Here is a 12,094-nt window from a genome sequence, read left to right on the forward strand (position 1 = left end):
ATCTCACCTTAAGTATCTTACAAATGTTTATGCAAGCCGTACGTCACTGCACTTTATTATTGGTATATATATGCAAAGTAACTGTAAAATTAAACCACATAATAATTACCCTTATGATAACCCTTTCTGACTTTAACAACTAACGCCATGATATTTAATAATACTAGTTAATCATTCCTAGGACACCTCCAAGCATGTTTTTTTCTGTTATATACCACTGTCCGACACGTGGCATAATGGGTCAATCCCCAAAGATGATGATGATGTTGTTGTTGTTCTTGTTGTTGTGAAATTCCATAGATGATCTATCTCGTTGCTGCCGCCATAATTATCCAGTGTTGCATGGTACATCTTATTATTGTGATCTCCTGATGATGATGTTGATGATGATGATCTCAACGGTGGTAATTGATCTAGGTCATGTTCATGGTCATTTGATAAGGGTGAGTATATGGATGTCATGGTGGTTTGACCATTTAAGTGTGTTGCAACAAGTTTGTCTAGGGTGGCCCAATCACTGAGTCCGGTGTAGACGGGGTTGGACTCGGGTTTGGTCATTGAAACGAGGTCGTTTTCAGGTAGGGTTTGGTAGTATAAGGTGGTGGTGGTGCTATTATTGTTTGGGCTCTCAAGGCTTGGGAGTTTCATGAACCTTTCAAGTTGATGTTGGGAGGATGATTTTGTAATATTGTTGATCTTTTGAGGTTTGCCCCCCATGTATTGAAATATTTGCTCTAAGGCCCCTTGATCATCGCGATCGAGTTGATCATGATCATCACTTGGTGAATCAAGCATGCTTATTGATGAGTGTGATTCTAATGCCATGGAAGATGATGATGTCTTGATTGGGCTGTCTAGGTCTTTGAGGTGGTTTTTCTTCTTGAACACTCTACAAACCACCCACCCTTCTTCTTGTACAAAATCTCCACTTCTCAGGCTTGTAACCTTCATACCAAATAAAATAAAATATAAGTATTATTAATTCATTGATCATTATATTTATTGCATGCTTTAAAAAAAGAATATTTACAAGTCATTAATATATATAGCACGCACAATAACATTTTCAATTCAAAAATTATTATATTGTAAATATTTCTTTACAAAAAAGGTGGTGACAAGAAATATCTTTTTGTTGCTCCCATTTAATTTGGGTCTTTTATCAAAACTTGTCCAATTCAATAATAGCTAGACACACACTTTTAATCTTTTCATTCATAAAAAGTACGTAGCTATAAAGGGAATTGAATTTATATACATAGTGCGTAGAAATATATGATTTTCTTATAAGATCATTAGAAGATTATTCAAACAAAGAATAACTTAAAATGATCTAAATCAATGAATAGAATTTCAGAAATAAATAAATATTCAAAAAAAAAAGTACAGAAGAGGGAGAATAAGTAAATAATCAAATGATTATAAGAGAAATTAGGTTGTGGTTCATTCTCTAACCATACAATTATAAAGTCATATAAACATCAATAAACAGCACCTTTTGATACTTTATTCCGTTTTTGACTTGAAAAATAAAACCTATAATTCATAGATGACTACATAGCTAGCTCAATATATAGCTACCTAAATAAACACTTTCCTTTGTTAAATTTCCATAAAATAATTTTGATTTTAAGTAAAAAAATGTTAATAGGATAAGATATTGCACTCAAATTCTATATTGAGCATAAACTATGAAATAGGCTTATGTAAACAAAAACAGAAAGAATACTAAAAAGAGTAATACAAGTATAATCTTACATGGGTGTCATTGTTATTGTTGGTGCTTTCATCAAGTCGATATTCATGCATAATCCAATCAGATTTCTGACCATGAGGAGCTCTTCCTTTGTAGAAAACAAGCGTCTTCCTCATCCCAATCCTTCTAGAGTTGCTGTAGATCACCTTATCACGGCCAGTAGCCTTCCAAAACCCGGCCGCTGTGGCCCGGTTAGTCCTTGTCCCTGTAGGATACTTCTTATCTTTGTGACTAAAGAAGTACCAATCATTCTGTGGTGTAGTTCCTATCTTGCATTTTTCTAACAAAAACAAAGAACATAATTATTTCACATCTTTTTCCGATATGGACTATACAACAAAGGCTCATATATGCAGACAAATAATAATCATACCAATTAAATTAAATGATATCTGCGCATGCGTACAAAAATTCATACGCGCTTATTGGAGGGTAAAGGCAAAGATTTATTGTATACCTTGAATATCCCAAGGTTCAAGCTTGTTGAGATCAACTTCAAGAATGACATCCAAGTCAATCTTCTCACTAGCAACCTTCTTCCTTAGATAATATTGCAAGAGCTCTTCTTCAGTCGGATGAAATCGAAAACCCGGAGGTACCCTTGATTCTCCATTTACAGATATGTTCATTTTCGCTCGCATTACCTAGCAAAAATACTTATTATTGCTGTAATAGTGGCCCAACTAGAAAAAAGTACATAAAAGAATTTTTATTTTTTTCTTAAAAACAAAGGATTCTATCATAAGAAACTAATAAAAATTAAAGATTAAGATTTGTTTTGATAATTAAGATTGCAGCACTAATTAATGTTTTATCGATGATTATAGAGAGAAGAAGAGAGAAAAATAAAGGGAGACAAAAGAATAGGAAAAGAGGTTGAAGGGTTGATAGAATGATTAATGTCAACCTTTGTGGTACCCGAGCTGGGGCATAGAAAGGTCTATTATTTATATGTGAAAAGGTAGCTAGGGCATTATATAATATAAAGTCCAAAATATACTACAGTTACTAGCTAACCACTTTACTACAGTATTACTTAGTTTTATTTGTTGCTCATGTATTCAGAATATATTTAATTATATAAAATAATTTTGATATATAGACAAAATTTTTGATATCCTAGGTTATTACTATAGAAAAATAGTACAAGTACATTGTATAAATTATAAGCTGAACTCAGTTAGTAATTTGTCTATTATAATGAATCCAAAACTTAAGATTATGTATATATTATTCAAATAAATACATAAATTATTCAAGAGGGAAGTAATGCTAACATAGTAGCATGAATGAGACATAGAATATAATGTCACTTTATAAACTATGAATCAATTATGAAAGTCGTCTTTTATCTAATAAAATATCAACTAAATTATTCATCATGTGTGGGCTTTCGACTCCAAGTAGTAATACTACCCTCTCCGTCTTTTTACCATTTATTTAAACTAATTCACTTAAACTAATTATACATATTACCTCCATTCCTGAAAGTCCGACTCACTTACTATTAATATGGTCAAAATAAAAAATTTTGACCACATTTATGATTTATACAATAGTATAAATAAATTGGCATGAGGGATCTTATTAGTTTTCCCTTATTATAAAATTTTCAAATATCAATATTTTATTATTTTCACTCAAATTATACATATCTGAAGATATTCATTGGAGACCGCACAAATGCAAAGTGAGTCAAACTTTCAGGAACGGAGGGAGTATATATATAAAGATATATATATATATACTTTATATACTTTGTATATACTTTGTAGTTTGTATAATTTGAATTAGCTTAGAATTCTATAATAATAGTAATTATAATAATTGATGACATATCTAGCTAGGATAGAAACTTTTTGTAGGTTTTTTTTCGGAATAAAACACGTACAATATTTTGTGTACTAAATTATAATACAACCCTATTTCCACAAATTTCAAGAAAAATAAATTCACATTATATTAAAGTTAATAAGTTCGATCGAATTAGAAGAGTCTAGGAAAAAGAGTTTTTAAAAAAATAGAGATAATAAGTGTTAATATAACGTGTTTGTTGAGTGGTCATGATTACCTATTCAAGGATTATTCAATTGGTCAGGGGTTACTTTTTCAGGGGTCACTTGGTTAGAAGATACTCAGTAGATCATGGGTCACTTTTTCAGGGGTTACTTGGTTAGGAATTACTCGGTCAGGGGTTACTCGGTCAGAGGTTACTTGACCAGGGGTTACTCGGTTAGGGAAGTAACCCTGGCCACACAGTAAGGCAAGCCATATATGAAAATTTGTGGTGTTAATAAGGTTAGCTAATTTTGATTTAATACTAAGATAAACTATAATAAATTCTAATCAATTCAAGTAGATTCTAGGTAAGATTTAAGTAATAAAACACGGCACAATAATATTCACCCTTGGCTTGATAATCTGATCAGAAAATTTATGACATGCAAGGTACGGTATCTGCCGCCCTATAATTCTCAATTTCATGTATGAAATTATTCTCAGTTGTAGTTGTGGGTCTCAATATATTTTCTCACCACTCTGATCTTAAAAATCACATGTATGAACACAGATAATGGTTAAACCAATTAAAGCTAAGCAACAAGGCCAAGAACAAGAGACGGTAGTAGTATAACTTATATCGTCACTCTATAAATAGCAATAACGAATGTGCATGATTGCATGATTTCAGGCATGTATACATTATAATATTATTTTAAAGTTGATAATATAAGTGGTTTATTGTGGTTCAACTTTTTCATCGAGTTCATTACGTGTGAACGTGTCCACAAAATTGAAGTGTTATTACAACCTTGGTAACTATTGGTATCGATCTCATCAGACATTAGTTGTGAAAAAATGAATATACATATATAAATTATCAAAATGTTTTGAAAACGTTAACAATTTCGTATGTTTAGGCTAATTTGATAGAAAGACCAAACAAAGTCAGTCAATGAAGAATAATTTTTTTTTGAAACCCAGTCAATGAAGAATATTGAAATGGAGAATTAAGTAAAAAGGGGTGAAAATTACACTTTTATGACTTTAGAGGTATAAAATTTTCATTTCTCAAAAAAAAAAGAAGGTATAAATCTGTCAAATTTAACTATTTTTGTCATCTCGAAAAAAAAAAAAACGAAAAAACCATTTTTATCAAATTCAATTGTCTGTTGATTCAAATAAAAGCGATAATACATACTACCTTTTACAATATATAAGCTAAGCAATAATATTTTGACTTTTTACAATATTAATTACTTTCTAGATTGACTACATAGTTTTACATATATAAAAATGAAATCCTTACATATAAAGTATTTTTTAATTTTTTTTATTTTTTTTTTTATTTTACGCATACATATAAAGTATTGTTGAATCAGCGTTAATGTATAATTTCATTATATAATATTTGTAAAAACAAAATAATTATTGATCAACTTATGCAAGTTTAATGGTTGATATGATGTCTTAGAAAATAACAAAAGTCAAAACATTACATCTATTGTATGTGAAATTAAACAAGAAGGATGGTATACAAGAACATCATAAAGTACGTACATCAATCAAAGTGAGATATGAAATACACAGCGAAAACATTATTCAATGCAATAAATTTATATTACGAGATGAAGTGATAAATGATAATTCGTACATCTTAATTAGTAGGAATATGAATATGAAATATGAACACCAATAGAGAAGATTTTAGAGATGGTTATTTGTTTTATAATTTTAGGTGGATTTCCTTCCAGAAAGGGCCACCAACACCAAACGCTTTACACAAAATGTTGAAAAAAGAGAAACCACACACTTAACACACTCTACACTGCCTACTACGAGTACTAGCTAGTTGTTGGCTTGTTGCTACTGTTGAACGATTCTCGTTTTAGATTCCCTTTTTTTGGTGCCATATTATTATATTATGCCCTAATTTGGCTATTTATCATGTTAACTAGTAGTCTTCAACCTTTTTTTTATCATTTTTTTCTGCAGTTTCCATGTCATCTCAATTTATTTTATTTATTTTATTTTCTTGGCCCAAATAAACAACATGTGTGTAATAAATTATTCGGAGATTATGCTTTATAAAATAATTGTTATTTTTATTTATTTATTTATTGTTAGGCAAAAGGCCTAATAGGATGGAAAACCCCTTCCCTAAAAGGAAGGAAATAAGAGAATCCTCATCCCTAAAGTGTCTCATAGTAGTAAACATAACAAAGTTACACCCTTTGTGTTTAGTACGAGTATCATTTTGTCTACTTGACATACATTTGTATGATTTCTAACTTCTAAGATACATGTTGGACCATTGACATCTTGATCTAAGTATGAGTGAAAATTTTGGAAAAATTAATATATTAAAAATTAAATAAAATTACATCTAATTTAACAAGATCTCAATTGTTAACTTTTTCCTTGTACAATTGTATATAAACCATACATAGTTTGAATCCGTTTTAAGTATACTATGACAACATAGCAAGTACATTAAATTTATTTTACGTGAGAAATTCTAAATTACTTGGAAGAGGCAATAAGCAACTTTGAATAGTGGAGCTTTTAAGAGGGTTTCACTTTACTTGCTTGTTGATATCAACCAAACAACACCTCAAACAATCAAACCTTTATTTCTCATAAAAACGTAAACTTTTCATGCATTTTTGTAATGACTTTGCATGTATTTAGATGTCGACCAAACAACACCTACCGGAGCGGAATAAACATCATTAGGCTAAGAAAATATATAAAACTGATGAGTAAGTATTAGACGCATGCTAGTACAGTATAAAAAGTTTAAAACATTTAACAAATTAGTGGTTAGAAAAAGAAAAATTTGGAAAACTAAAAAGAGAGAGAGAAGGTTTAGGTCATAAAAATATAGGGATAAAAAAATGGGACCCACAAAAGGACGTTGTAGAAACAAGAATGTAGGACGCAGGGCGCTATCGTAACGGTGACTAGCAACCTTATGATATCTTGGGAAAGAGAGGCCTTCCCTTGTATCACTTTTGTGAATGTGAATCGTGGGGTCATTCTAAAGTTCCAATTACCTTTTCTCTTACCGCAACTACCGCAACTACAAGGAGATGATGGGTTGGGAGCCATTTTGCTTTCATTGAGATATATTGTGGGGTCTTGTTGATTTTTTATTTTTTTTTTCAATTTTATGAGATGGATGTCAATAATAATTTTTAAAAGTAGATGCTTTATTTCTTTTGTTTATTGTTTAGAATTGCAATGTGACAATTTCATATATATACCGTTTTATAATTACGATAGATTCTGTAAACTGTGGCTTAAAATTAAGAAATATATATGGTGAAGCATTGACTTTAAATTCGATATTTTTCAATTTGCAAATGTTTTGGATCGGAGGTTTTTTGAATGGAAGGTAAAGACTTGTTTTAGTATATACTTAGCTTTTCTCCGATTATTTATAAGCTCATTTTCACCAAAAACAAGAAAATAATAGTTGCGTTACGAAAAATTATTTGATAGATTAGAAACGGGATGTTCTTGAATATTTTGGAGGCTAACTTGAAACTTTATCCTATTTTCATTTTTCTTTTTTTTTTCAAAATTGTTGCCTATTTCCATAGTTTTTTCTTGTTGGCTACGAGGATATTCCTTAGAGAATAATCAAAAACTTTTGTATACATCCGGTTTACACTAATATTAGTGTACATCGAGCACTATAGGGGTTAGGGGTGAGCATGGGACGGGTACCCGTACCGTTAGTACTAACGGTTCGGGTACCCGATACCCAAAATCCCTAAAAGTGATATCCATATCCCGAACCGATAAGTTCGGGTACCCGGACTTCGGGTACCCGGATTTTCGGATCGGTTATCGGGTACCCAATAAGATATCCAATAATGATAATTAAACTTAATTATGTAGTTACTATAATATAATTTACCACTAATTAACAACAATATCATATAATTTTGACCAAATTATTAATAATATTACAAATAATTGATATTATAAAATAATTATATAGTAAAGTAAGAGTTTAGATTTTAAAAAAAATATATATAGATTTAAGTAGGGAAAAAAGGCAAAAAAAATACTTATCGGAACGGATCGGGTAACTATTAATTTTAAAATAATACCCAATAACCATACCCGATAACAAATTATCGGAACGGGTACCCGAACCATTATGATTATCGGATCGGATACCCTAATTTTCGGAACGGTTACAGATTGGTTTTTCGGGTTTTCGGTTTTTCGGGTAGTTTTGCTCAGCCCTAATAGGGGTAACTTTAAGCCAATTTAGGGTAACTTTTTGCCTTTTTTGGGTAACTTTGAACACAATATGATTTTTTTTATAAATCGAACAAGAAAAGTTTTATAAGGGTGATAAAATTACTTTCAATCACTAATAATTGAATTTTAGGGCCTGTTCATATTTACTTAATTTCAGTTCAGTTCAGTTCAGTTCAGCTCCAATCAGTTCAGTTCAGTTCAGTTCAGTTCAGTTCAGTTCAGCTCTTAATTTCCCTCTCACATAAAATATTCATTTCAGCTCAATTCAGTTCAGTTCAGTTCAGTTCAGTTCAGCTCCAATCAGTTCAGTTCAGCTTAGTTCAGTAAATATGAACAGACCCTTAGTCATTTAAAATGTGATTCTTTACCAATAAAATGTAGATTATTTTTATTTGTATTGGGTTACTTTTATACATATTAGGGTAACTTTTATTCAATTTAGGGGTAACTTTTGATCACTTTAATAGATATTTAAAATGAATGTACAATAATTATTGTACACCCTTTTTTTAAAAAAGTTTGTGGAGAATAATTTAGGGTTTCTAATTTTCTATATATCACAAAAGGAACAATTATTTGTAAAATTAAAAGGGCATGCACACAATGGCCAAGTAAAGCCAATTCAAGTCAAGTTGTAAGTACATTTATGAAATAGATCGAGTTTGTGTGAGGCCGTGAGGGAGAGCTAGAGTTGTATCTCCTCTGCTTCACTCTTAGCTACTTGTTCGTTCCTCCATGTAAACTATGAGTAGTAAGAAAATGTTCATAGCCTTGCCCCATGGAGTAGATGTCGATCGAACCATGTATGTCTATTGACTATTGTTCATCTTCTTTATGTTAATTTTTCATATTATGAAAATTGAAAATAATGTGAAAATGGTTACAAGTTGCTCCCGTATTGGAATAGAAATCTATCAACTTTATCTTTAATATGGAAAGTTTGAGGTTGATGGTATAAAATGGGACTGCCTATCTACTGGGTGCAGTGGCTAGTCTAGCTACTAGCTATGTTATGCATGCACACATGAAACATGAAAATAATGTGCATGGCATCTTTCACTACATTACTTGTTATTTTCTTCTTTTTTTGATTCTTTTGCGTTTCTTTATTACGTTTGCGCTAATATTAATGCCGCCATTTAGCTATTTGTTCATACCTATAAACCGACAGTTAATACAAACTATTAGATATTTTGTGTTATTACATTTTTATATTTGTTGATGGTGGGACGAATTTAAATAAGACAAATGACGATGGATATAAGGGTGTAAAAAAAAAAAAATTGATGGAGAGAGTTGAAGTAATATGATAAGTATGAGGCAAGGATTGATTAAGTGGCCTGGATCAAGTTGTAAAAAGTGAGTTGAAAGGTATGCGGCAAGGATACAGTTTAAGAGCCTAGAAGGTAAGAATATGATTGACAAAAATGAACATAGAGAGGATTTAGGGCTACTAATTAGCTTGGGTTACTAACCATGCATAGAATAGTTACTATTTTGTAAAAAAGAATGAGCTTACACTTGATGAATTGATAGGGTTACTATTCTTACTAAAGAGTTTTCACGATTACCAATAGTGGTGATGAGGATAATACGAGTAATCACGTTCTCATCATAAGATTGTCTTCTAAACTTGTACTATATATTCGTTATAAATTATGTGCAATTTTTAATATAAAAAAATTGCACATAATATGCACTTAGAGGGAGTATATTTTTTCTTGAAATAATGAATAAAAGGTACGGAATATATATTAGAGGGAATTGAACCTTAGAGCCTTACCAAGCATACTCTATCAGACAAAAAGGTTAGCTTTTCAGTTTTCAGCAATGTTTATATTAAGCTATGGATGAAACTTAAAGCTCCCTAACAAAATTAGAAAAAGATGAAACCAATAAAGTGTTTAATCTTTGAAAGACATAAATAATGTAATACAACTATACACATTTAAAGTCTTTTTTTAATCTGAAAAATAGGCAGTTAATCAGTTTTTCTGGAAACACTAAAACAGTATTAGACAATAGACATACACATCTAGTTAATGAAGAACTTTTTGTGGTCACAATTATAATCATAGCATGGCCCTTTTGCTAAAGAAATTTGCTTCTCATTGTTTCTGTTTAGCCTGATAATCGACTGATTAACCACTAAAGCTTTCTACTGCTATATTTTTCACAAGATTATTATTTGCACCTAATCTTTCAAGCAAATCACAAGCCTAAATTATCATCAAATTTTATTTTTTTTCTTGAGTTTAATCATGGTGAACGTAAGGCAGAAGATTAAAGCACAATATCTTCGATGGCGGTAGCAACAATGACCACTATTTCTTAATAATCAACTTAGGGCCTATTCTCATACGTTGAAATTCAGTTCAGTTCAATTTAATTTTAACTAAGAATTGTTTCAGCAAATACAAGTTTATCTACTAGATAAACCAAATTTTGTTAATCTGGTGGTATTTCTGTAAATATATTGAAAAAGCGTGGTAATTTGTTCAGTATTTTTGGTGAGGTGTCCAGTTACTGTGGCAACTAGCTTTGACTGTTTGGTGAGGAAATTACACATGTATCCCTCAACTAGTACATGAAAAGACGCATGTACCCCTCCACTGGTACTTGAAAAGATGATTACCCACAGATAAACAGAGGCAATTAACTGAGCACAACTCAAATTGTTTTCATAACATAATTGTCTTACATGTTTTTCGTGTTAGTGTCACAATATGATGAACATCAGTCGTTCATATCAAGTAATTCTTATAATACTATATACTACATAGTCTAAGTGTGAATATTAATATTACTCTAATGTCTAAAGAGATTGCGACTCCTACATCAAATCAACCATGCAAAATGAATGTATACACTGATTAATTGTATGCAACCATTCTATATCTTGCGATAATGATTCATCATATAGCAATAGCATTATTCAATTTGATGATAATAATAAGTTAGAAAGAAGTATCTAAAGAGCCATTTTATATTTTTCTTTGGATAAATAACATTCCCATTTTTGTAAGAAATCATGCAACAAACAATTGCTTGTTTATTCTAGAAATAGTTTAGAAAATGATCGATTTCATCACATTCCAACTTCGTACTTAGTTAGAAAGAAGAATCTAGTGAGCCAATTTATTCTTCTTGTCGATCTACATATAGCATTTCCCATTATTTTTTTAGTAAATCGTACAATTTTTTATAATTGTTTATATTTGTAATAACGTAGATAATGCATGTTTGCATTACATAGACATGTAATGACCTTCTTCTACTTCATGATAATACGTTAGAAAAGAGAATAATGTGTCATTTAAGTTTTGTTTTCAAATAACATTTCTGTTTTTTTTTTTTTTTTTTTTTTTTTTTTTTTTTTTTTTTTTTTTTTTTTTTTGATAATCAACATTTCTGTTATATTTTGATAAATCTTGTAATATTCATTCAACAACAAAATCTGTAGCAATAAACAAATTCGAGATTCTCTATATTAGATGTGGGCCGGCCCTCGTCATCAATCTTCAAATTGCAATTAATCACCAATATACTGCTTCCTCCATCCTAAACAATACTGTGTAAGTCATTAGGTAGTCATTTTCAATTTTTAAGCTCCAAGTTTCTCCTTGTTTGTACTCACATTTGTCTGATACGGATTTACATATCCAATCTAATTTTTATAATTTATTTATACAATTAAACGTTTAAACTCTTATCTAAATTTATTTTCGCGCCACAAGAATGTTATGATAGCATAGTAAATATTCCGAATGTAAAAAATATAGAAAATGATGGTTATGAAATCTTAATTCAACTCTTTTAAAAAATATATATATATATATATATATATATATATATATATATATATATATATATATATATATATATATTTATTGAATATTACTCATTGAGTCATTGTTTTAGAAAAATAAGTGTAGATTATTGCTTCTAGACTCCAAAAATTTTCACCGCCAAAAATATCTTCAAACACAACAAGCCTTGTTTGTACTATAACCAAAACAGTATACGCCACGTATCGTCTTCAAACAACGTTGTATCCAATAC

At 30.3% G+C, this 12,094-nt stretch overlaps 1 protein-coding gene across 1 annotated transcript; it reads right to left on the reverse strand.

Moving 5' to 3' along the window:
* LOC145615464 (NAC domain-containing protein 43-like) lies at window positions 1-2,397 on the reverse strand. Its single transcript, XM_081670538.1, has 3 exons — window positions 2,214-2,397; window positions 1,759-2,036; window positions 1-945 (listed from the first exon to the last, which is right to left on the reverse strand). The coding sequence occupies exons 1-3, from the start codon at window positions 2,395-2,397 to the stop codon at window positions 208-210; spliced, it is 1,200 nt and encodes a 399-aa protein (XP_081526664.1). The 3' UTR covers window positions 1-207.
* Window positions 2,398-12,094: the final 9,697 nt, after the last annotated feature.

Source organism: Chenopodium album, chromosome 25 (assembly GCF_948465745.1).
Source record: "Chenopodium album chromosome 25, dcCheAlbu1.1, whole genome shotgun sequence".
Classification (NCBI taxonomy): domain Eukaryota; kingdom Viridiplantae; phylum Streptophyta; class Magnoliopsida; order Caryophyllales; family Amaranthaceae; genus Chenopodium; species Chenopodium album.

Excerpts from the sequence above, each read along its gene's own strand:
- LOC145615464 (XM_081670538.1), bottom strand. The coding sequence starts at position 2,397 with ATGCGAGCGAAAATGAACATATCTGTAAATGGAGAATCAAGGGTACCT. Across the intron at positions 2,037-2,213 it reads TGAACCTTGGGATATTCAAG|AAAAATGCAAGATAGGAACT; the intron begins GTATACAATAAA and ends TGTTTTTGTTAG. Across the intron at positions 946-1,758 it reads ACAATAACAATGACACCCAT|GTTACAAGCCTGAGAAGTGG; the intron begins GTAAGATTATAC and ends TTTGGTATGAAG.